This window comes from Glossina fuscipes, unplaced genomic scaffold (assembly GCF_014805625.2).
Source record: "Glossina fuscipes isolate IAEA_lab_2018 unplaced genomic scaffold, Yale_Gfus_2 26, whole genome shotgun sequence".
NCBI lineage: Eukaryota > Metazoa > Arthropoda > Insecta > Diptera > Glossinidae > Glossina > Glossina fuscipes.
This window is the reverse complement of record NW_023998421.1, coordinates 7,268,804-7,294,235: the sequence shown is the minus strand read 5'-3', so window position 1 is coordinate 7,294,235 and position 25,432 is coordinate 7,268,804. Positions and strand designations below refer to the sequence as shown.

The window sequence follows — 25,432 nt, the reverse complement described above, 5'->3', positions numbered from 1 at the left end:
AAAAAGGTGGGAAAACTAATAGAGATTGTTCTCTCCCAATGCGAGCAATGTAACACTACAAATTTTTAAATAAATAAGAAAAGATTAAGCAAGCTTAGAAGGTTCATTAAAATTATTTAAGGAAAAAAGAAAAATAAATATCTAAAAAAGAAGCATCCAGTGTATGATGTCTTTTCGACTTTCTTATCTCATAGAATTCTTCGAGAACAGATATTGTCAAAGGATTTGGGCGATAACTCAGTCTGATAAGAAATTTTTATTTTAGACAAATTAAAGAACAAGAACTGACTGCGATTTGTTTAGATTTTTTCAAATTTTTTTTGCATTGTATTATTTTAAAGGATAATTTTCAAAGTATGGAGCAATTAACAAAAGCAAATAAGAATTTTCCTTTGATGATCTCATAAAATTTAACTAGGTTTTCTAAAACCTGACGATTACATTTTCTGGAATTCAATATATTTAAGTAATAATTAAAAGTAAACGTTTTGGAGCAGAGAAGAGAAAGACTAAACAAATATACATTTGATTATTTAAGCCTGAGAAAGTCTTTGTTCACGGAATATCCAATTGGCTGCCCATCACTTTCAGAACTACCATGTTTACGTCTGTGGAAGCGTAATTTGCATCGCAAGCCCTCCATAATAGTATAGAAAGCCCACCTGTGCAACGAATATTGCAAAAACCAATCACTTACGTTTTCATTAATGACAAGTAAGAAAATTATAATTGGTCGTGATCGAATCTTTTATATCCATTACCACGAGCTTAAAAAAAGGGAAAAGAGCTACATTTTCATACTCTATAATGTTGAGTGGGTGCAAGCGAAAAACAAGGGCAACAAAGGTGTTCACAGTTCATCCTCGGGTAATGTGTATGAAAATATAGTTGTAGATTTTCTGGAGCAAACAAGAATTACGTGTTTGCCATTTGCTCGGTGAGCAGGGTTATGTATATTATTAAAACCCTCGATTATTTTGTTCAGTTTGTATGCGTGTTTCATAAGTGATTTTGCGGGCAGTTAAAGCGAGAATTTATAAACGAAATGAATGAATAAATGAATGAATATGTAAGAAGTAACAATCCATACGTTAGAATTTCAAAGTATCCGTTTAATAAAAATACTCACACAAGTGAGTACGCAAGTAGAAGTACAAAGGAAAGCTTTAGCTTAAATAGACTAATCGTTTGTGGTGCACATTTCCAATAAGTTTAAAACAAATCAAAACTTTTTGGAACCATTCTTAAAAATTTGTCGAATTTTCGTGAAATAACTCGAGCCTCATTGTATCGGGCCTTAAAAACAATGATCTGCTTATAAATATATTTTACACGTCTTCTTCTTGCTGCTCATAAACATATTTTACAGGTCTTCTTCTTGCTGCTCATATATTGTGCAGGCTTAAGGCTGTCTGCACAATGGAACTTCCTTCCTCTTGGTGGGAATAAAAGTTGAACTTATGAAATGAAATGTAAAAACACAACGAAGCCGCGCCTCCCGAATAGATGTTCAACTTTTTACGAACTTATGAGGAAATTGGAGGTTGCGTACGTATATAAACAAATAAAACAAGAAGTAAAGGTACATAATTTTATATTCCATATTACATTATATTAACTTTTTTTTTTGTTTTTTTATTATGTTGCACGGAATTTCAATTTATATTTTTTCAAAAATGAGAAAAGGGCCAAGGGGCCGACTTATTAATCAATCTAAAAGTTATTTCCCAAACCTACAGTCTTCTCTTTGTATCGTTTCATTTAACCGAAGCTTTTGCACCACCAATGAAGTCAACCAGCGCATGCTTTTTTCTTAAAATCGTTTTTTAAAATCCCTGCTTTCATTAATCAAGTTCAAAAATCTTATGTTTTTTAATGTTCCGACTGTAACTTTTTACGGCTTGCCACGAAGCCATTTGCTACTTGTGTACATATAGTGGCCTTATATTTTCAGGGCTGAAGGAAGTATTTAGATTAAAAATTTTTTTTAAAATGGCAGATAAATTTAGTTTATAAATGTTAATAGATATCAATATTTATATATATATAATATAAGAACATATAATGCATGTTTCCTCCAGGCATGAGAATATTAGCGACGCTTCATTGTGTTAGTCCCCATATAAAGACTTGTTTATTTTTTCTTACAATATGATATGGCAAGGAAGGCAAACGAGGCTTTTATTGTGTCAACTGCTTGCGTCTTTAATTTACTGTAATATAAGCGAAGCTTCATTGTGTTCAGCCAGCGAATCATACGTTATTTCGTTTTTCGGGTTAAAAATTTTAAGATGGTAAGCATTGTGGGAATCCCCGCTTATTTTATAAAACAAAGTAAATAAATACAAGCCAAAACGTGCGGTTCGTACGACATATATATGCCGAGCTTAATAAACATAGAAAATCAATACATGAAAAAGGACGATAAGAAGCTTAAGGTCACTATATAAAAGTCGTGATGCTGGCCAAAACAATTTAATAAAAATATAAATTACATCGCAAATGAAACGGGCTGTCTTAACTTAACTATTAACTATTTGGTATAGCACCCACCCAGCGGTGTAATCACGTGGCTGAAAGTTAATTTTCGCTTTTGTATTCAGCGGTTTGGGAAAAACGACGAAAGCTGAATTTTCTATACTTAACTGTTTGCCAGTTTTCTTGCGTTTTCGGATCACCATAAAAGTGTAACATATACGATTGCTGTCTTAACGGGTTTTATTCCTTATAGAAAAATATAATTTTAAATTTTATTCTGAAAGAAATTTTTGACAAAAATTTCTGCTCTGCTTCATAGCGCAATTGTGTTCAGCGCAAAAGAAAAAGGTAAGCTGGCATCACTATAATTTTTGGTATGAGAGGATTGAGAAATCAAAGAAAGAATGAAAAAAGCCTCAAGTTCAATTTGGGAAAAATTGTAAAAGCTCTCTCCGTAGCATTAAAAAATTTGTCCCAACGAATCGTTTTATGTTCAATAAAACCCCGCTGTTTTTTTATTGAAAATTTTTTGAAAGATTTTATTTAGAACTTAGATAAGCTATTATGTCGTGGCGTTCACTTTCTTTTTTTAATCCGGCAAACACCATTTTAGTGCCAGGTATATACTTTTTGGGATTTTCTAAATATTCAAAAAGTGCATCTTCGGTCCAAACGACACCTTTGCTTTTATTCGCATCAGAATAATTGTAACCCGGAGCAGTGCCACTTTTACGTCCAATGAGACCACTCAAATTGGGACCAACCTTGTGTTTGCCACCCGGTTCGGCTGTATGACACACAGAACATTTCTGCATGAAAATTTTTTTACCATTATCAGCATCACCGGGCATTTTCTAAGATTATCTGTCGAAGAATATCAAAAGTTAGGTTAGCATAAGAAAATTTTCAATTTTTTTTTTCTCTGTTGGCATTGTTAACTGTTGGGGCAAGGTTAAAATTATGCAACATTATAACACGCACATGCTGGCCTTTTAAGGAAATTTCGTGACCTACTTTTGCCTGTACACGTACGCACGTGCTTAAAGAATATCTGTTTGATTGTATGTGCAATTAAAGAAATAACAAGTAGCCCATTCAAGACTCAACAGGAAGTCTTGCCACTATTACGAAATTTAAAGCTTTTCCAGGACCAGCGATTGAAATGCAGAGAATTGTTAACACTTATGTAAATGTTGCTGCAACAATTTCGAGGCATGAACACCGTTGTTGGTGTTCGAAGAGCAGGCCCCGTGTTAATTCAGTTTGCTGAAAGTTTTCCAAGCGTCTACCTACCATTTGCCTTTCCACGTGTACCGTTTCAAATTGAAGGCAATTATTAGTTTACACCGTTTTCGCGTAGTTCTGCTGTCTTTTCCTCTTTTTAACAATTGCGCTCTTGTTGTTCTTTTTGTTGCAGCTTCTGTGCTTCGCAATAATTTATGAAGATTTGAAAAACTGAAAGTTCATTCAATCAGCTGACGTGTTCTGGTGCGGATAAGCGCTATTCGGTTGATTTTGCACGAAATTTTTTTTTTCTTTTGATGAAATAAGTAAATATCTAACCGTGTATCTCTGCCAACTATTTTGAGTTAACAAACGCTTTCCATAACGAAAAGAACGGAAAAAGAAATGCTTAGAAATTCCCAGTGAACTATGTTATTATTTTGAAAAGTAATCGTACAAATATACAAAAAGAAAAAAAAAAAAAAGAAGTAAATTAGCACTGTACGCATTTAAAAACAGGTAAGTTAAATTTAGAAAACATCTTATGATAGATTGGCTCAAATTTTCGAATGACCTTGAAATTGTGCACTTAAACATACATACACAACTTATGTGGGAGCATAGCTTTTTCGTAAACCAAACCAATAAGTATGAGATCAATCCTTTACGTAATAAACACAAGAAGACAAAGGACATGTTTTTGGGGAATATACAAACAGTTGCTTGTGTGTGTTTATATATGTTCGCTGTTTCACAAACTCCGTTAGAACCATTATGTAAATCGAATCAATTTGTAATGAACATTATGAGCACTTATGTGACAAGTTCGAACATATTTATACAAATTAATATCATTTCATTATTTTGTACACATTTTTTTTTTTTTATTTGTAGTGGCAATGTTACTTTTTCATTTCATTTTTCAAAAAAAAAAAAAAAAGAGCTGCATGATTAGTTATATTGCGTAATCAGTCATTGTCATTGCTTTATGATTTGTAGTTTGCCGCTGTAATAATGTTCATAGGCAATTTAATATGAATTGTGCAAAAAAAAAAAAAAAAAAAAAACAAGAGAAAGAAAAACTTGTACATGATTCTAATTGACATTGAAACTGAGAACACAAACAAGTTTCCCGCGAAAAAATTATAGCTAATCAAACAATTTCTAGCAAAACAATTGCAACTTTTCGTCCAAATAAAATCTTTCAGCTTTACGTCCTCATACAAAAGTATACCTATTTTGCTGTTCTATTCGTAACTTGCAAAAATATTGGAGTTCCCTTGTCAGGAGAACACGCATCCCTTAGCAAGAACCCTTAAAAGGATTTGATTCACTTTAGTTGTCAAGACAAAATCGCCGAACATTTTAAAATCTCTAAAGAGAAAAAGTGCGAATGCAAAGTAAAGTAAAGGAAAAGTTTACTGAAGTTGGAACATATACGTCTTATATAAATGCAACTATGTTCACATGTTCTCTCTTGGTAGGATATATAGTTTTTTGGGAAAGGGAACGGCCTTTTCAAACTGCTATTACGATTGCGAAATGTCGTCTAGAATACCAGGCTTGCTCTCAAATTTAATCATCCGTTACCGAAACCCATATGTATAACAAGCATGTTTATAAAAAATAAATTAATGTGGTCCGCATGAGTAGCCGAGCAGACAAAGAATCGCGGCTAACAACTCCGTTGTCGTGTATGGTATAGGCGAACCTATGATGTAAGTTCTCCGGCAGCGTTTAAATACTTGCTTTGTAAATTTATTTACAAAATATATAGACAAGAAATAAACTAATATGATCTTAGTTTATATTTGAAATGCTGCCAAGTTCACAAAAATTTTGACAGGTATTCGATCTGTTTGATTTAAAGTGGACGAGAGTGAGCAGGGCCACGATCTATTCTTCTAATAGAATATTATTATTTTTGTAGCCATTACCGAAGATTGTTCGCCTGTCCGTCTACGTGTCTGTCGGTCTGTGTAATGTCTGTTGTGAATATTGTCCTACGATTGCGGTTGAGATCTCAATAAGATTGTTAATAATAACAAAATGTCTCAACATCGTTACTTGATAACAAGCGTACACGTTTATTACGGACTGGATGAAAGATGCTATCGTCAGTAGATATGTCAGATATGTCTAGCAGAGCTGTCAAATTTGATTCAAACGACGAATTTATTCTTTTATTAACAGCCTGTGTTAGCTTTTCTGATGTTATGAAGTCTGTTATAGAATTGTTTTGTTTATATAATTCCTGATATCAAACTTTCGGTAAGACATTGCCAAGATTAGGATTCAAAAGAAAGAAGGTATTTGTGCATGTAAAAAAAGAGCTGAATGCCAAAACGTTGAACTTCTCTCTTTATATGAAAGAACAAAATTTTCGAAAAATTCAATTAGTATCATTAGATGCCCCATTATATCTTCTTGATTTTATTAGTCGACAATTGCTTTATACTCTTCTCATTCTATAGTTGACGCTCATTGCCGAGAAATTCAAATTGACTTGATTTCATTTCCATTCCAATCTTAAGCTTTTCATTTTTTCTTAAACGGTCAACTTTTACCGTAATTACAACTTCTTTAGATCCTTTTTTGCTTATTTTTGCTTTATTATGTTATGATCATTTATTTCATTAATAATGAATCATATCAGTCAAGAACAAATACGTATTCATGTGACGAATGTTCAAAATGAGGCGTTATATGGGCAGTGACTCGGTCGGAACCATTTTCGATCGCGTTCGTCAAAGCGCGCCAATGCATCATATTTCATCAAAATATTTCAAAAGTGCAGCCTTTAGATTGAACACAAGAAAATAAGACGGACGGACGGACGGACGGACGGACGGACGGACGGATAACTTGAAATCAATTTAGAACGTAGTTCTGAATCGCTCGGTATCGTAAAAGAAGTGTCTCTCTCAAGTGTTTCTCGGTTTTGCACACATTCGCACAAACTTAATATGCCCTTGTACCATAAGTGATATTATCAAACCTTTTATTGGGTGCCCATTAAGCGAAATTATCGCGAATAGGGGAGATAAGTTTCTTTTACAAGACTTTCATTTTTTTAATATTATATAACTTTTTGCCTTAAATCTATTGTTTATTTTCAGAGGTTATTCCGGGTAATAAAAAGAGAGGAAAAAGAAACTATGGGTTCACCAGCATTTAAACCAGTAAAAGAAGCCATTAAATCTTCAGATTCCTCATTGTCGCGTGTTAGCATGACGACATCGACTATTGACGATAACTTCGTAGAATCGAAATTATTTAGTTGGATGCGTTTATTTCGCTTCGCAAGTTTGCTATGCCGTGCAGAATAAATTTTGCTTTTCTTCGTTTTTCTTTTCGGTTTTCTAAAAAGAAAGAAACTATTTTGAAGTCACATTAATAGAACCGGAAAAGTTGATCTATTTAAAATAAAGAATACCATACCTTAGCGAAATCACCCACTATCAGTTTAACGACCACTTAAAACTTCTCCGTTGCTCAGTTTAGCATTATTTCAGTAACAATGTTTTCAAAATCTTGATATTTCCCTCCAAAGTTTTCTGAAATGTTTTCCAGTCGCTTCCACTTAGGACTAAAATGAAAATATCAATACAAAGTAATGTCAGCTCTGCGTGAGGAGCATGGAGGATGTTGAGAACCAGCGAGGGAGAGTGAGTGAGAGAGAGAGAGAGTCGGGAGGGGGGCGATTCAGATTCTTATGCTACCATTTCCCAATTTTATTTAACTACTAATGATTTCCCGTTTTATTTAACTTACTGATACAAATGATAAAAATTACCGGATGACTCCGCATCATAAAGCAATAGATAATAGTTCTCTAACCTAAACCAAATGTGCTTTCAATAATCGTATTTACTTATCAATTTATAGTGTGATTCACTTGCGAATGACATAATGCATATACACTAGGCTTAATTTTTACTCACTCTTAAATTTCCGCATTGATTAGATTCTTGCCGAGATTACAAAGCATTATGTCTTCGATAATAGCGATCTTAGTCAATGTTGTTCATTATATCACAAAAAAAAAATAGATTAGTTGCTTAGTTGAATCCTCTTGGGACTTGTATTAGAAAAACATTTATTTAAATATATTGAATTAGGTTTAAAGAATGTTGGTAAAAAAAAAAAAAAACAAAATGTGTATCTTGGATACCCTCTAAAATGTATAGAAATGTTTATTCCAAAAAAGCAAAAAAAAAAAAAAAAGAAAAAAGAAAACCATCAAATCCGAACAGAAGGACAATAAAGGGTATTGTTAGCTAATCAGCTGGTTATTAAAACTTTAATAAAATAATCGAAATGCTTAAAAAATTTAGTTGCTAAGTTATTTTAAAAGTCATTATGTGCTCAAATGTACAAGTAAATATCATAAAGAAAGATGAGAATGAAAAAAACAAAATAAAACATATAAATACTACATAAATACTAATATATTCATATATAACAATTGTTGTTAAAATTTATGAAATTCAATAATAAAAACAAAAAAAAAGATCTGATCTATAGAAGATTTTTTTTTTTTAATTACATCTCTAAATGTAAGGAAGATGTTCTCCGGATCTTAAGTTAAGTAATGACAAAGCAAAACTCTGCGTAAAGCATGTAAGAAGTCTAAGGACAAATTTCATCACAACCTTATCGAAAAAACGCAGTGTTTTTCATTTCTGATGGATGATTCGACCGCGGTAAAGCTTCAGATTGATATCTTTCATCTTAGTCATTGTTGATTCTTCCCGGAATATATCTTTTGCTGCGCGAGCTTTAACAGATTTTTAGGATTTTATGAACGAAACGCCTAAACTATTAGGCCGACGGGGAAGTTCTGTCCGTTTTTAGAATTCTAGTTTCGAATCGCTTACGAAATGTTGTACTGCCCTGAATCAAGTTTTTTCGCAAACTCCGACGTGGTCAAAAAAGCGATTTAGCAATGTCATCCAAATTTTGATTTTTTCTTTGAATTCATACAAAATACGCTGGCGTAAGCGAATCTCATTAGTGGCCATGGGTGCACAATTGTGTCTCACTTAATACTAACATGAATCACCTCCGTTGGAGTTCATTTGCTGGATCAGCGTGTATGTATTGTGAGGCCTTTTCGGCCCATAATCTGTGGCTGGGGTAGCTCAGCGGCCCAGGAAAGCACAAAGACATTTATTTGTTACAGGGACCTTTATTGCTCGGTTTTATATTTCGCTCTTCTTATCCGATTTCCAACTAAACTCAACGATGACTAAAAAAAACTCTCTTCACCGAGCGTCTAGGCTTAAATTACGACTCACTTATTCTACTCTACCCTAGCCTTACTCTATTCTTATTTTATCCCTAACCCTATTCTTATTCTATTCTTCTTCTATGTCTATCCTATTCCTATTCTATTCTTATTCTAAGGCTATCCTATTCTTATTCTATTCTTATTCTATAGCTATCCTATTCCTATGCTAACTTACTCTCTAACTTAAGCTAACACTCCCTATCTCTCTCCGCCAGAGACGCAGAACCCGTGAGGCCAAAACGAGGGATGACTTTGGGTCCTCACAGTATGTGCGTCAAATGAATACGCATATACTTGTTCAAACTCGTTGTGACCGGAACGAATGGAATATTCCCGTACACCTATTATCACCTTTTACGAGATCTAAGGCAAGATTTTTAACCATTATTATTATTATAAACAGATTATAGGCAGAAGCATCCTTCACTGTGATAATAGTGCGTGAACTTGAAGTAGAAGGCCTACATTAATCAATTCGCTTCTATCTAAGCTTAGTTTTTATTAATGTCTGAACAATTTAGGACTCAATTACGGATTTTGCATGTACGCTTCAAAACACTTACTTCCCAAGTTGTCGTTAGTAACTGAAATTACTATATACTTCGGGGAGATGTCACCATTAGTTTGGCGTGGCATTTTAAGTTTACTTCTACTGTCCCGGATGACAAATGGAGTGAGTATTGTGTCGCTTAACGCTCCACATGGATGGATGACTATCCTGAAGAGAGGCATTCAAGAGAGCTGCTTTATTCACTGAAGTTCCAGGTTGGTGACATAATATAATCGCCACATACACATCACCTATTGCTTTCGTTATCGAATACCGAGCTGGCACAAAAACGCATTGAAAGTCATTTGACGTACATGATACACGGAAATGTTTGTGGTAAGAGCTATTTTCGAGTACACTGAGTAGAAATTGTGATAACAGATGCTTATCATGCTCTTCACTTCTTTTATTCGCAAGTTTTCATGATACTATGACTATAGACTTGTCAGCAGATCGATTGGTTTCTCTCTATTTATCTCGTTAGGGATAGCATAAGGAGAATATTTAATTAGTAAACATTCATGGTGCGAATATGGATAGAGTAGTTTTAATAGTATATAAATTCTATGGAAATCAACGAATTAGTTATTGGGAAATTGGAGCGTAAGACGATTGCTGCCGATTTTCACTTTAGTGAAATGGGCCGGTATGTGGTAGCAGTTAGGCCATACCTACATCGTAGATGCTGTACTTCTAAAAGGTGTTGTTGCTGCAACAGCTGCAAAACGCACAATCACTGTACGACAAATTAGGTAAACACAGGTAATACCACATCAGTCAATAAGTTCGTAGCAAGGCATATAGATATCGCCACTATTGAGGGATGCATATGATCTTTAGATAGTATCCACTTTTAAACGAACTTCATGGCAGTCTCACAATTAGCTTAAAAGTTGCGATTGCTTTAGTGATGCTACTTGTGTAACTTTTAAAATAACCGAAACACTTTGAATTTCTTGTCTTGGCAAAGCGTCGCTTTTTAATGGGTAAAAGTAGAGATCACGGTCAGCGTTGGCTTGAAAGATGCTCTGGTGATTCTTGTCTGTCAAGAAAATAAATTTGTGGATGATTAACTCTAAATAAAGTGAAGTGAAGGTCTTGGCAGCCGGATTTGGCGAATGTTCGAAAAGACATAGAGTAAGTGACCAAATCGTTTTGAATCACCAAAAAGTAAAGTTGCTCCTTAATGATCTCAGAATGCACAAACATTTGTCTACGAGAAATCTATCTTCGATATGGGTATCGTGTTTGCTCACTTTTGAACGAAAATAGCAACGTGCTGATAATTCAGAGCGATGTTTGGGGGCTGCTTAGGCAAACTAAAAAGGATTTTTCCACTCGATGTCAATTGAATCGATATTGAATCTCCAAAAAAAATGAGCGCCGGCAAGAGATGTGACCCCAATGAAGAAAGAGGTGATCGACGAAACTGAAGGGTATTACCTTCCATAAGAAGTGCATAGAAATGGTAGGGAAGCGATGGTATTACTGTCAAACAAGGTTGTGTTGCGATTATTATCAAATTTTGCATAACAGTTGTTGTTTTATTAGTGAGGCTATGAACCTATTTGTTGATGTTTTGTAAATACCTTTTTAAGTGCTAGTTAACACGAACGTCTCTTTGATAAGAGAGTTTAGAACATTGTACAATATATGCAAACTTTTTCGCTGAATAGTTTTCATATATGGAATTGGGAAAGTGTTTTGCATTCACTTTGAGTGAGAACAACTGTTGTTTATTTTTGTATTTTTGTATTTTTTTTTTTTTTTTAATTAAGAAACACATCATCAATTTTTCTATATATATTAAAAACGTGTGTTATATTATTGAAAATTGGGAAGAGATAAACGTATGCATATATGTATAGGTAGGTATATGTGGTAAATATATTCGCGATACAATAAATGTGTATAGTTGAATAAGTTAGAATAGAATATGCACACATGCTAATGAATATATTTATATATGTATATATGTATGTACATTTTTATCAAATGATTGATTTTTAATCACTGGTGAATTTTCTTTCATATCGATCACAATTTGGTCAAGTTTTTAGTTTGCGCTTAATCGTAGTAGTTCGTATCGTACGTTTATCGTTGCGCAAGGTATTATTATTATTATTATTATTGCTGGTGTTGTTGTTGTTTTTTGCTAAATTCGAGCTTGAGGTTGAAGTTGCAATACTTGTGGCTAACATAAAATTGTTATACTTTTTTGTTGTTGTTACTTCTGCATTATCTTTATAGATACACATAAGCTCATCGAAACCATCTGGACAATCCTTTTTCTGTAAACGCAAAGGAGAAGAGAAGATATTTAAAAGCATGTCATAAATACACAAATAGTGTATTGCTTTAAAACGGTTGTTCATTTTTTGTTTATTTATTACCTTATCGCATAACTGATCGACAGTTATGCATTGTCCGCTTACACAACGCAAATGATGTAAACCGCATGAAGTACTTGGCGCTTTCGTAGTTTCGGTGGTGCTAATAGCCGCAAGTGTTCGTGTATTTAATGGCTTTAAAGGTGTTGTGATTGCAGAATATTTACTAGACGAACGACTCGTATTTGTTGAAGAATATTTAAATTTATTTTCCGTATCGCTTGTCATCATAATTTCTTTGCTATCACGAAAATTTACTAAAAAAAATTATATGAGATGAATAGCAAAAAAGTCTTTTAAAAATTTATTTTATGCTTTTCTTTTCGTTTTTTTATTTTTTTTTTCAAATAACGTCGGCTAGCAATTTAACGCCGTTTAAGGGGAAAATAACTTTCAAACTTTGATTAAAACAAGTAAAAACACTATGGTGAGCCACAGCAGACCATTTAAGACTCTACATCACCTTGCAGGCATTCATATAACAAAATCTCCAAGTGAGGCGTTACATCGTAGGTGTTCGAAAAAGTGATCTGATCCGAAGAATTTTCAATATCGTTCGCTCTTGAGCCAAAACACGTCAGTGTATTAAATTTTATCAAAATATCTCAAAAGCTTAGAACTGCACGTTGAAGCTGAGATGGGCAGACAAGTTCGATCGAATAAGAAATGTATCTATCCCAAGTCGTTCTGGGTGCTAGTTCGCAGAAACTTAATATGCCTTGTATACTTTGTGATATAAGTGATGTAGGGCATAAAACCGTTACGGTGGGTTGAATCCCCCACATCTTAAATAAATCTAAAGGCACCGTTTCTGGCACGAAATCTTCCACTTTTTTCATGTTTTTGTCTATTTCTTAACCAACTATATCGTTATTTTTAAGACTTTTCATTTTTTATTGAGGCCTTAAATTTTTTTAGCAATTATAGGTGGGCCAAGAATATTTTGAAACATGGTCTGGTTCATATTTTTTTTCATTTCTAGAGTTTCTAAAACAGTCAACAGACTGGATTGAACAAAACTCAATCCACTTTACATCCGAATATCTGGACGAAGTAAGGCGGCAGTGTTTTAAATATAGATATGATGAAACAAAAAAAAATTTTACTTATTTCTGAAAATTGCTCAGTTTTATTTTAATGACTGTCCACTAATAATAACCGCCTTTTTTGAACACATAACTTTTCATTGAACAATAATTTTCGAATTGGTTGAGAAAGACTTATGTTGTGAAACTTGAACTTGACCGGAAAATGATTCTGGATCGATCGGAATTAAAAATGGAATTCTGTCTTATGTCGCGTTCTAAGCGTTCTATACATCCGCCTCAACTTAAGATACCCTACATTTTACTAGTGTACAAAGAATAATTTATTCCATTTAGAGAGCGGTTACGTAGACATTAATGATGATGTCCAGTACGTTCAGAGACTCGAGGAATGTTCGCGATGTGGTTTTGAAGCTCAAATCGCACAAACTGCTAAGTGTCAGAGAGCCTAACGAACTGGGTGCAACTAATTTCTTGTTAATTGCGTTAAATACTGCACAGCTGATTTTAATCGCCGTTATCTGAATATAAATGAAGAATCTGGTTTATCAGTAAAATCTGGGGAAAGTCGTAGAGCGCAATTAACCCGGTTGCATAGTTAGGAGATAGTCAAACAAAATTATCACATCAGTCTTTTCATTTGCTGTTGCTATGTTATCTAAGAGTGCGGTACTATTTGTATTAATCAAATGTTAAGTGTAGGGAGGGCATTACGTCTTCATCAACGGTTCACACTTGTATCACATATAGAAAATAGTTTTATATTCTGTTGAAGAGTTTTCTGTCTAATTTTGCGTTTATGTGCATTTTAATTACCCGAATGTGTGTATATATGTGTTTTTCATTCCAAAAACAACTTTCAAAAAAAAAGCAATTAAATGTGTATACAAAACATTAAAAAATATATAAAGTGATGAAAAGATATATCTCTAAAACACCTTATCGTAATGTCATAACGTAACGAGAAGGAAGGAATTTTTTTATGTCAATTACTGGCACGATGTCTAAATCAATTCTCGTTTTTATATCCATATATTTATATCCGCATATTGGATTTTTCAAATGCCTGTAACGCATACAAATGTCGAGACTCTATACCTAATGTGAATATTATTCTTGTGCAATGCATTCGCTTTTTTTCTTTCTTTTTTTAAGCATAATCAAGCACAAGAAGGTATGTCCCCTATTTGTCTAATGCGGTGACGACCGAAGAGAAATCGGGAAGAAAGATGAGGAAAGAGAAACGAATAGAGATGTGGTGGTCGCAGCCTCGTGATAGTGGGCTCAATTGGAAAAGCTTATGCCTTTACCGACTGGCTGGGACTAAAGTAAAGGTTTAGCCATGCCCGATCATTTTAAATCTTCCCTTTCTTACTCTCGTCAGGCAAACTTTGAAATGAGCACAAAATATAATATGTACGTAAATAAGATTTTATAGTTTATATAACTAACTGCTGTCAATGGAAAACATGATCTCATATACCACAAATTCGCAAATGTCGTGAAGTATAGTAATCCGTAAGAGCACCCGAGTAGGTAAGAATCACGACTACTAACTTAGTGGGTTGAAATCTACGTGCGGTAGACTTTACTTTCATAGCTGCAGTGTACCTTCAGTCCATGAAGGCAAAACACTTATCTTATTGTCCTGTTTTCTTTCCTCCCTTCTTTTGGGCCATCAACATGTTGCAAGTACAGGGGACCTCAGGCACTGAATGATTGGTCGTATTGAAAAAAGAGAACACAAAGTTTTGCTCTATTTTGCACTCGAAATCAAGCATATATATAGCATATAGGCATTCCTTCCTTTGATATAATTCGATGTTGGATGGAAAATATACAGTCCAAGCCAAACAAAAGTTCCCTGACCTTAGTAATTTCTTAAGCTGTTCGTTAGTGAAAGATGAATTGTTTCGATTCTAATGCGCTGAAATGGGTACATAGTTTTTGATTATGTTCTTGATCAGCAATCAGTTCTGAATCTGCCATATTTGTACACCTTATCGGGTTCCAATAACTAAGATAGAAAACTGACACTTGAACCCTCGTACATAGTATCGATACCGATATTGGATTTTCCAATCCGCCTGAGTGGCCGAGTAAGCAAGAGTCTCAATTAGCAACTCAATGGTCGTGGGTTCAAATCTCAAGTGCGGTAGAGTTTTTAATAAAAGCCGATAGCCTTAGATGCTAGTGCTCAATATATAATAATAGTAATAATAATAATAGATTTTGTGAAATCAATTAACAGATCGGTATAAAACTTATATTGTGTAATATATATTAAATTGTTTGAAAACAAGTAAGAAAATTAAAAAAAATTATATTCGATTGTTACCGAATCTTTTAATACCCATCACCGTTATCCAATAGAAGACTGAGAAAAAGAAAAATATAAATTTTTACATATTTTACAATATTTTGTGGGTGTGGCTGTTATTTTCTATTTTTGTAGAATAATTTTTTGAAAATTTATAAAGCGTATCCGCTTTAGTTTGTGAGTAATGAGCAAAAGACACGGAAGGCAAAGGACTCCTTAATTTTTCGTGCATAGGCAAACGGGCGTTGTAGGCGTATTCTTTGCCGTGTTTGGACTACTTACAAACCCTTTTGCAGCTTGGTAGGCGATGCAGGCGATTCTTTTCGAACGGGTGAATGTGTGCCACAGACATGACACGCGTACCCAATATTAGAGCGTATCAAATATAATTTTTTGTCCAATACCTTTAAAACGCACAGAAGCAAGCTTCAAAATCGCCTTAAATTTGAACACACACTTGTAACGCCAACACGCGTATGCAACAAAAATTGTGAACACCTTTGCTTTCCGTATTGTTTGCTTCCCACTCACAAACTGCAACACGTATACCGCACAAACTTCCATTTTTATTCTGAAAATAGAAAAAATCGACCTCGGCCACCCAATACAATAAAGTAAGGAAATTTAGTTCCCTAGCCGTGATGGGTATAAAAGATTCGGTTGCAATTGAATCTAATTTTCTGATTTGCTTTTATTGTTAGAAAAGCAAATCTTATAACTTACCGAATCCTCTCAAATTTTCGCCTGGTACGCTATTGGTGACTTCGGTCTGTGCTACGCCGCTACTGCTATTCGTAATTGCATCCGCTTTTATTTTTATACCTGATTCATCGTCCATGTGTGCTGTGAAATATGTGAAATTATTGTTGGTTTGATTGGGTGACAAGAAACTAGCGTAAGAAAAGACACGTGGAAAAGAGTTTAGATCCGCTTCATCAAATTCTAGGCCTTGGGAATTGTTCGCATCGTAGCCACTGCAATCGTCTTCATCGGAACCGTCAAAACAATCGTAACTTAAATTACACCGTGCCGAACCCGGTATGCATTTCTCATTCGATCGACAGCGAAATTCGTCTGGCTGGTCGCATATCAAGCATTCACTTTCATCCTCTCCAGCGGCACAATCTTTTATATTATCACATTGCCATTGCAGCGGTATACACGAACGATCGTAGCATTCGAATTCGTTCGCATAACAGTAACCCCTACGTCTGGTAGAATCTTCACAGCGAAGAAAGTCATTTGAATCAGGATAAAGACTGCAATCAAAGGTAGCAGTCAAGGTGTCCGAATTGGCAATAATTTCGGAACAAGCTTCCAAAACGGCTGCAATCAAAATGTAATTAGTTTGGGGTAAAATTTTTGTTTGAAGACTAAAGAGCAACCTTTGCAAATTCTCCGACAAGGTGGCAGTACACCGATATGTGAGGGTCGGCATTCGGGTTGTAAAACTGCACAAATAAATTCAACTGCACGAACGGAACAATTCGATTGCACTAAGCTTTGATAGTCCTGCAATTCGCTTTCAGTTAGCTGATACGAAGTATTGTAGGTCAAATCATAGTCGAGCACTCCTTGGCACATTTCCAATGAAGTCGAATAACAACGATTGTCTTGTATGTAGGATTTAGTTAATGGTATGGTAGGATCAGTCGATTTGTCGCGTTTTAACGGTGGTATAGTGGGTGATACTTTCACCATTGCAGCTCTCGTAGGAATAGTAGAAGGTTCGTTTGAAGAGAATAGCTGTGAAGAAAGTGAAATACTTTGCTTAAAAACAGTTCCGAATGTAAACGCGTTTCTCTCATTAATTAATTACCCCATTTAACAATCTTAAGATGCGTTCGTCATCTTCAATCGGTACACCGAAACTGTTTTGATGGCCAGAAGTAAATCTAATAACATTGACAGGTGCTAAGGCGGCTTCTTCTGAAATTAAGGTTGTACTCTCTACAAAGGTTTCCTCATCGCCCGGTTGATGTTTCACCCAGTCTCCTGCACCTTTCGTATGACTATAGTCTACTGTTGTTAATTTTTGTTCTCTGGGACTATTACGCGCTCTTGTACCTATCGCTCTTAAAATCGTTGATTCCCGAACACCATGATTTCTATTTTCTGTAGTGGGATTTGTTAAGCTATCTGTGGCCTCTGTGCTTGTTGTTATGCTTAAATTATCACTTCTTGCGGTGTCAACAAAGTGTTGACGAAACTGTAAATAACGCTCTCTAGCTACGCTAACGTCATGCAACCATATACAATAGGTAATCAGTCCAAAGAAAATTAAAACGCTAGCGAAAAAGATTAATGGCCAACGAAGACATTTCCATTTGCAATAGTCTTTTGCATAATCAAGGATGAGTAATGATGATTTACTTATATCGCTTTGCGCATGGGAGGTTTTACTGTAATTATCGGTTAGCGGGTATTTGTAAGGCTGCACCTGCAAATGCGTCAGATTGTCAGAATCGTTTGCATTTCCATTGAGTTGATATTTGCCTGAAGGTTGATTGTTATCGTTATTAGGAGTTTGGCGCAACGTTGAAGCTCTTGAGTAATTAACTGAGCGCTCGTCATCACTGCTAAGACTTTGTATATTCACGCATAAACCGTGTGGATATTTCGTGGGTTGCCGCCTTAAGCCTTTTATTGGTGGTGGGGGGCAGCCGCTTAAATCAATTTGCTCTGAACTCATGCTTTCGTTACACTATTAAGCATTATCCTTTAAATTACATTCAGTTACATGCATATCTGGACGTTTCTTCAAATGTATGCTTTTTTTTTTTTTTGGAAATGTTACATAAATCGTTTCGCGAAGTAAAGAGTTGTTTACGTTGAGGAAATGTCAGCGATTTATAAGAGTCATCTAAAGGGTACAGTTACTGCACTCACTGCCTATTATTGTTGCTTTTCGTATTTAGTAATTGTTGAAAAAAAAAAAGAAACAAAAACAATTTTGTACTTGTTACTGTTGCCGTTGTTGTTATTGTGCTTTAAGATGCAATCTGTGATCTTTGTTAATGTCAAATTCCCAAGCGCTGCAAAAAGAAGAAGGAAAAATAAAAAAAACAAAAAAAAAAACACTTCGCAATTAGGCTTTTGGAAGAGAATTACGACGCCAACGCTGAGTAATTGCTTCGTCTAAAAGCGCTAAAGCAGAGCGAGATGTTCCATCGTTTCGATGGTTTTTAATATACATCTACTGAGAATAATATTTTGTATATCTATGCGTGCCAGTCTGTGCAACAACATTAACAAGTTTGTGCGATTGCGTGTCCATTGAAAGATGTTCATGCTCATGCTCGTATTATGTCGACTCTTTACAAGATCGGACAAAAATTAATAGCCCTCGTTATCTTAGACTATTAAAATAATAACAAAAGAAATTGTTAGATTAACTCTATTCTTCATCTAACGCTTACAAATTATTATGCTATCATCGATAAAGATTTTTAACAAAATTTTATATAATCATGCGTCTGTAAGCACAATTTTTGGGAAATTATTAAACCAATCACTTTGTAAAATTAGGCAACTGATATAAGACAAAGTTGTCTTCATTAATGAACAAATGAATTCATTCTTCAATTCCGTTTCACTTAAATTCGACAAAACTTCTTAAAGATTTTTCAAATTTTTATCTCATTTCCCCAAACGCATCAAAGTACTTCTGCACTGCTCTTGATTGATTCATTGTTGTGCAAGAAAAACTTCAGATGAGAGCCACCTAGGTTCGATGAATATTGAAAATATTGCAGCAATTTTTGCAATTTGACGATTGTAAGAGTATTTTCTTTCCTTTCCTTCCTCAAGCAGATCGGTTTTTTCACACACAACAACCGAAACATTTTGGTTTATTAATTTGATCAACACGTTTGAAATATCTCGAAGGAGGCTTAAAGTAGCAATATTCTTGAATTAAGCATGTCCGTCCGTCAGCGTCTCCGCGGTAAATATTCTTCTGGTCGCAAACCTATTGATATTGACATCAAATTTAGAAAAAGTTGGTACACGTTGGTGTTGGAAACTGCCCATATCGGTCATGCGACACGCCCACAGTGCAACACAAAGTGAAAATAACAATAAATAAAATAAATATTTGCATTTTCTATTTTAGCATAAGGGTGATGGATAAAAAAGATTCGACTAAAGCCGTATGCAATTTTGTTACTTGTTGTACGCTGTGCAGCCTTCGGTTTAAGTGTCATGGGTAGTCAGGTTTATCAAGAAGTACCAAAAAAACTATTTCATAAAATCGATCTTTTTGCGTCTTTGATCGCTAAAGAACCGAATAAGTTCTTTCAAACGAGTTCAAACATTAGACAGTCAGTCTTGTTCAGACTGGTTCTAACAAAAAATATAGCTCTTGCGTTGCCCTGATCCATTCAGTAAAACACCGATGATCTTAAGAATTTCACTAGTTAATTCAATTACCCTTACCACACGTTATAATTATTTGTCTTTTCGAAAAACGAGAAACATTTTCTAGAAAAATACTTAGGATAATTTTACAGCCACCACTGTTCACCCCGTCCAAACGCCCAAATGGAGGCTTCATGGACTATAAAGTAAATATATTCTTGATCAGCGTGAAATTGTGAATTGACTTAGCCATGTCTGTCCATCTGCGAAGCGTTTCACGTGTTTCCATTCATTTTTTTAAAACAATAAATGAGAGAAATGAAATACGGGATCAAACATTTTAATGTTGGTGGGTATGCGAGATTCGTCTCCAGCCGAATATAACTTCTCTTACTTGTCTGTTAACAAAGGGGAAATCTTTTTTCAAATATTGTTGTTCCATTGCGTTTTCTTCCATCCAAAAAAAAAAAAAAAAAAATTGTCAAAAATTCCTTTTTTAGATTGCTCTACCGTGTACCCGTACAATACTGACTACGCACTGGTAATACAAGCGGTGATTTTTAGATCCTACATAACTTGTGGTGCAAGAGTATATCAAGTTAGTGCGGATATAAGAAGAAGAAGAAAGAAGGATATGAGTTAGATTCACCGATTGAAGCGATCTCAGCTTCTCTGTCTGTCTGCCTCCTGGATACAATCTACAAGACGCGATTTCTAAAATATTTTCATGAAATTTGATACAACGAAGTATTTCGGTCCAAGAACCAACCTTGTTCTTAATGGTACGAATCGGAGTGGATGGGATCGGATGATCTTAATTGATTCATAGATAATTTTTATGGGATGATTTTCACTAACCTAGGTAGAGCGTAATTCACAGACACAGCCGATTTTGTTAATCTTTAGAGTTCTTTAAATTTTCTTTCATTATTTTTTTTTACTAATTTTACGCAAACTCTTAAACTATTCTACCGCATAATAATGCCACGCTTTAGACCGCTTTTATGACGTACAATTATAAGTTACCGGAGTTTTTTTTTCAGCTCTTTGCTTTTCTTCTTGTATATGCTTTATAGCGTCCTTGTTATGAATCGGCTTAACTATGCTTTGTCTAAATAGAATGAATTCATGAGACGTATCGTCTTTAATTTTTTTGTGCTGACACTAGAATTGACCTATCAGGGTTGAGGATTTTTCTACATATTCTTCCAAAGGGAAGAATACGGTCAGGAAAATTTTTTAAAATATTTTGAAAGTGAAAAACTTCTTTCCAAACAAGAGCAAGGCTAGCATTCAATCAATTTCTTAAGATTTTCTGAAGAATAAAAATGATCTTCTGCCATCCTTCCTCATGCCTTTTGTCGAAAGCTACGATTTCTTTAATTGCCAGACAGATAAGCAATTGTAGACCGTTCACCATTCACTTTCGTCGTCTTTTGCAACGAATTCACCATATTTGCTTGCAAACAAGTGTCCAATTCTTCGATTAATTTTAAAAGTCAAATGGTTCAGTTGTATTGTGACATCTATTGATTTATATGTATATGCGATGAGAGCTTGTTTGCAAACATTGCATCTTCGTTACTAAATATTTATTTGGGACATCGGTTCTCAAACATTTTGTTAAATCCAGTTAATGCTCATTTCATAATTGCTTCAATATGATCACAATTCTCTCTCTTCTGTTTTACTTAAGATTGGAATTTTGAACGAAAAAAAGAAAAATGTAAAAAGAGAATTTGGTAATCAAAGTCAGTAAAATTATGAAACGATATAATCATGCCCCTCTTTCGGTCGATTGCAAAAATTTCAATTGAATTTCGAAATATGGGCCACTAGTTCGATTCTTGTTTATTCGTTCAGTATGCTTTTCATTCCTTTCTTCGTGGATATTCGTTTTTCGTCCACATTCTAATGTCTATTCTTTGCCGCTTTGGCTTTCGCTTTCCCTTGGTCTAAGCGTTCGTTAGTCTTTTGCTTCTTGATTCGTTTGCTGCTGACATTGTCAATATATGAGAAAGCATATTGAACTATAGTGATATCTGGCGGTCCGTCCGTCTTTTCCTAGAATTGTGGAGCGATATAGTCAACTTCGTCTTTTGCTCGCTAATAACCGTAAAAATATCAACTGAAAGTGAACTACTTGCCTCATTATTGCTTATTCGGTCTTTCATTAATTCTTTTGTTCTCTCGTCGATGTTCGTCTGCCGTCCATATTTGGTGGTCTTTGCTTCCTCCCATCAGCCTTCCCGTATTCATGGTAGTAAAATTTTAGTCATGGTAAGATCATGGCGCAGGCGCGTCGTGGTCTTTTGCTCCGTCATTCGTCAAGCGTTAAAATCGCAAAATTATGAATAGAACGCATATTGAATTATTGCAATGTGTGCTTGTTCATCTTTTATAGGAGTTGACATATAAGGATTGTCGGTTTGCATGCACAGATAGACCTTCTTTCTCGGTAGCCAGATAAGCCCGGCATTAATCAAAAACAATTACAAGTAGAGGCGAAGAAAAGGAAACAAAGAACACGTATAGAGAACTTGAGTGTGCTATGCCGATAAACATAACGATAAAATTGCTTAAGCAAAACTATAAAAACCATAATTTTAATCGAGGTGCTGCTGATACGTTTGAAAATTAACAATGAGTGTTGCGTTTGCGGTAATTTTGTTGGTAGCAACATGCATTTCAGCGGCAAACATTTGCGGCAACTATTTGCGGCAACGTCCATATAACTTTTAGTGGTTAGATATAACATGAATCGTTGGGAAACCATGGCATTGTGATTATATGAAATGCAATAGCGATGCGATGCGATGCGATGCGATGCGATGCGTACAGTGTTTTAGTTAATCTAGTCTTTTGTAATGCATGCAACTATTCATCTCTGAATGTTTTGAAAATAAAACTGATGATGATATCATACAGTTAACATATTAAGCGCACGATTGAATCTAAGAAAACTAATTTTGCTATAAGTAGCATAAAATCTCGACTTTTGTTTATTGTTAAATCGCATTAGATTTGTTTATTGGTCAATATGAGAAAAAATGCACGTACATGCATATGTAGAGATACAGTATATGTTGAACATGCACATATATGCATACATTTATGTCTATATATATGTAAATGAATCTATACATATAAGGTTATAAATATAGTTTTATATATATATTTATTTAACTTATATGTACATACGCATACATATAGAGAATAAATATTTCTGCATTTGACCTTTACACTTATGCATATATGTAACCGCAGAACCTCCTATGCAATCGTATGCTTAATTATGTATAAACATATATATATATATATACATATGCATGTATTTCATACATATTTAATGCATGGACACATCAGGCCCGATGGCTAACCAGTTAAAATTGTCGTCAGATAGAACAGACCAGACTGGACACTTTAGACACCTTTTAATAACAACAACGACAGCAGTAGCAGTAGCTGCAGCAGTCACAGCGGCAGCAAGAGCAGCACAAACAACAACAATAAATGGTTAAGTGTAGTACTTTGCGTTCCTGGAATGTTACTAGACTAGATTTTCTTATTTGTTATTATTATTACATTTTTTTTTTCTTCTTATCTGCAGGCAGCATGCGCAAATGCTTTGCACAGACAGACAGACAGTTAAATCAACAAAGTTACGGCAGCGTAAGAGACGTTTTCATAGTACGTTGTTGGCTTAAAAAAAAAAAAAAAAAAAAAAAAAAAAAAAATATAAGTCGAGAGATATTAAGCTTCGGTGGTTAGAGTAATTTTTCTTTCAATATAAGGTTGTGGTTGAAATGACACTGGTTTTTTTTTTTTTTTTTTTTTTGCGGGGATGATAATTATCGTTACTTCGTCGAGCATAGAAGTATACCCACAATATTACAAGAAAAATAGAAAAACATGCAACAAGAACAACAAGAACAACAACAACTGCAACAACATCGATAACAACAGCATATACACGCACATGTTAAAGTAATTGATTTGCTTAATATGAGATACAATAGCATAAAAAAAAAAAATAAAAAAAAAGTTGACATTAAAGTGAACTCTTATGTAAATACGTTTGCGCGCAAGAACACACAAATGCACACACAAACCCATATATGCCAAACGCACACGCATTTGCCTATGCATACGCTTATAGAGACATTAATCTTTTTTATTTCATTTTAAGAGTTACAATACCGTTTGTTTAGTTTGTTTGTTTGTTTGTTTGTTTGTTTGTTTTTTTTCCTTTTTTTCTTTATATTTATTTTAGATTTTTAGCCTTGATTGGTTAGATTGTAATAATTAATTAATTCAATATTTGATTGCATTACTGTTTAAATCATTCGTAGTACTACTATACTCTAAACACATACCTAAGAGGGTAAGTAAGTTTGTATTTTCATATATATATTTTTTTATTTATTCTTTTTGTTTTTTTTTTTTTTTGGTTAATTTTCTGCAGAGCCTTTTAAATTATTGCAAAAGATTTGGCATTGATTTGCGTTAGATTATAATTCTTTTTAAAAATTTGGCAACTTTTTTAAATTTGTTTTATTTTTTCAATTTAAACTATTATTATTGATTATTAAAAATAAGCTATATATATTTTTTTTATTAAAAATACATTAAGACACATAAGTGTGCGATAGTTTTGATTTGTTACTCCTTACGTTATAGCGTCCGTTTGATAAAGTGACTTGTACCGTTAGTAAAGCTGCTAGAATTGCAACTGATTTAGTAATTGCTGCGTTTGCCTAAGCGCCTTTGGTCAAGTCATTCATCCACTCATATAAAGTCTCGCACACGTTACCACCACTGGATTTGATAATTCTTTGAAAGCGAATTTATACGTTAGTGAGGGTAAGTTAATAATGTCTTCTACTGTATGTTTTTACTGTTTACAAGCTAACGTACGACACCTTTAACGTGTTTAAAGCAACTAACGACTGACTTACCTAAAGTTCAATTTAGCTTAACTGAGACTCTTATATGTGTATATGATCGCAAACTATGTGACTACTACTACGCTTATGGCTCAGTTAGATTAGCGTTTTTTTTTTTTTTTTCTTTTTTTTCGATTTCTTATTCGGTTTTGCTTTCGTTTGTATGAGTTAGACCCGTCAACCAGCAAACAAACAAGCTCTCTGTTTACGTACACATATGTATGTGTGTTTATTAAACGTAGGTTCTCTTTAGCTTTAATTTTTTTGGTGACTTTCTTATTTTAGAGAAGCGAGACCAAAGACTCAGCAAAAAAAAAAAAAGAGTTTTTACGGTAGACAGGTCTCTGTTTTATTATAGTATATTACTGGATTTCGCATTGTCGCTTGAATCGATGCGTTTTGAATCGATATTCTCTGCATTACTTGCAGTCATATGTTCATTGTATACAAATTTATTCTTTTAGTTTTTAATAAATCTTATTATATGCATGCGCATGTAGGCACAAGAGTGCCCCGGGTAATATGATTAATATTTCGCGAAAAATATTTACATAAGTTATAAGTGCATGTATGCACAGGTTGGAAATAGTTGTTGTATATGCTATTATGATCGATTGATTTTGGTCAGCTAGTGTGAAGTGATGCTTATGTTGTCAACTACACAAGTAATACACGCTTGCACTTAGATTTCATATTTCATGATCTACGATTGCAACGTCTGACTTACTGCTTGCATCAATATATTTTAAATGTCACTGTTAATTACATGCAAATATTGCATAAGTTTTTAATAAACTATGCAAACCAAGTAAGAAAATTTTATTCG

The 25,432-nt window shown here is 34.3% G+C and overlaps 4 protein-coding genes across 10 annotated transcripts in view; 2 read left to right on the top strand and 2 right to left on the bottom strand.

Moving 5' to 3' along the window:
- Positions 1-2,928: 2,928 nt before the first annotated feature.
- LOC119635539 (cytochrome c-like) lies at positions 2,929-3,846 on the bottom strand. The gene is made up of 2 exons (XM_038030382.1): positions 3,772-3,846; positions 2,929-3,342 (listed from the first exon to the last, which is right to left on the bottom strand). The coding sequence occupies exon 2, from the start codon at positions 3,327-3,329 to the stop codon at positions 3,018-3,020; it is 312 nt and encodes a 103-aa protein (XP_037886310.1). The 5' UTR covers positions 3,330-3,342; positions 3,772-3,846; the 3' UTR covers positions 2,929-3,017.
- Positions 3,847-3,967: 121 nt separating this feature from the next.
- LOC119635540 lies at positions 3,968-7,855 on the top strand. Its single transcript, XM_038030384.1, has 2 exons — positions 3,968-4,221; positions 6,822-7,855. The coding sequence occupies exon 2, from the start codon at positions 6,861-6,863 to the stop codon at positions 7,029-7,031; it is 171 nt and encodes a 56-aa protein (XP_037886312.1). The 5' UTR covers positions 3,968-4,221; positions 6,822-6,860; the 3' UTR covers positions 7,032-7,855.
- Positions 7,856-9,278: 1,423 nt separating this feature from the next.
- LOC119635536 (rap1 GTPase-activating protein 1) overlaps positions 9,279-25,432 on the top strand; it is a 61,045-nt gene continuing 44,891 nt past the window's right edge. Inside the window, exon 1 of the mRNA XM_038030374.1 lies at positions 9,279-9,363. The gene's annotated coding sequence lies outside the window, so the exon portion shown is untranslated. The remainder of the gene's footprint in view (positions 9,364-25,432) is intronic.
- LOC119635537 lies at positions 11,471-24,566 on the bottom strand. Of its 7 annotated transcripts, none has more exons than XM_038030375.1 (6): positions 24,334-24,566; positions 17,121-18,336; positions 16,687-17,047; positions 16,025-16,627; positions 11,939-12,192; positions 11,471-11,836 (listed from the first exon to the last, which is right to left on the bottom strand). In XM_038030375.1, exons 2-6 carry the CDS (start codon positions 17,991-17,993, stop codon positions 11,594-11,596), a joined length of 2,334 nt encoding a protein of 777 aa, XP_037886303.1. In that variant the 5' UTR covers positions 17,994-18,336; positions 24,334-24,566; the 3' UTR covers positions 11,471-11,593. The 7 variants fall into 7 exon arrangements, with proteins under 7 accessions (XP_037886303.1, XP_037886307.1, XP_037886305.1 ...); XM_038030379.1 differs by having other exon boundaries at positions 17,121-18,205; XM_038030377.1 differs by having other exon boundaries at positions 24,367-24,566.

Coding starts and splice junctions, on each gene's coding strand:
- LOC119635539 (XM_038030382.1), bottom strand. CDS start 3,329: ATGCCCGGTGATGCTGATAATGGTAAAAAAATTTTCATGCAGAAATGT.
- LOC119635540 (XM_038030384.1), top strand. CDS start 6,861: ATGGGTTCACCAGCATTTAAACCAGTAAAAGAAGCCATTAAATCTTCA.
- LOC119635537 (XM_038030375.1), bottom strand. CDS start 17,993: ATGAGTTCAGAGCAAATTGATTTAAGCGGCTGCCCCCCACCACCAATA. Junction 16,628..16,686: donor TTGTCGGAGAATTTGCAAAG/GTTGCTCTTTAG, acceptor TTTTGATTGCAG/CCGTTTTGGAAGCTTGTTCC. Junction 11,837..11,938: donor TCGATCAGTTATGCGATAAG/GTAATAAATAAA, acceptor TTGCGTTTACAG/AAAAAGGATTGTCCAGATGG.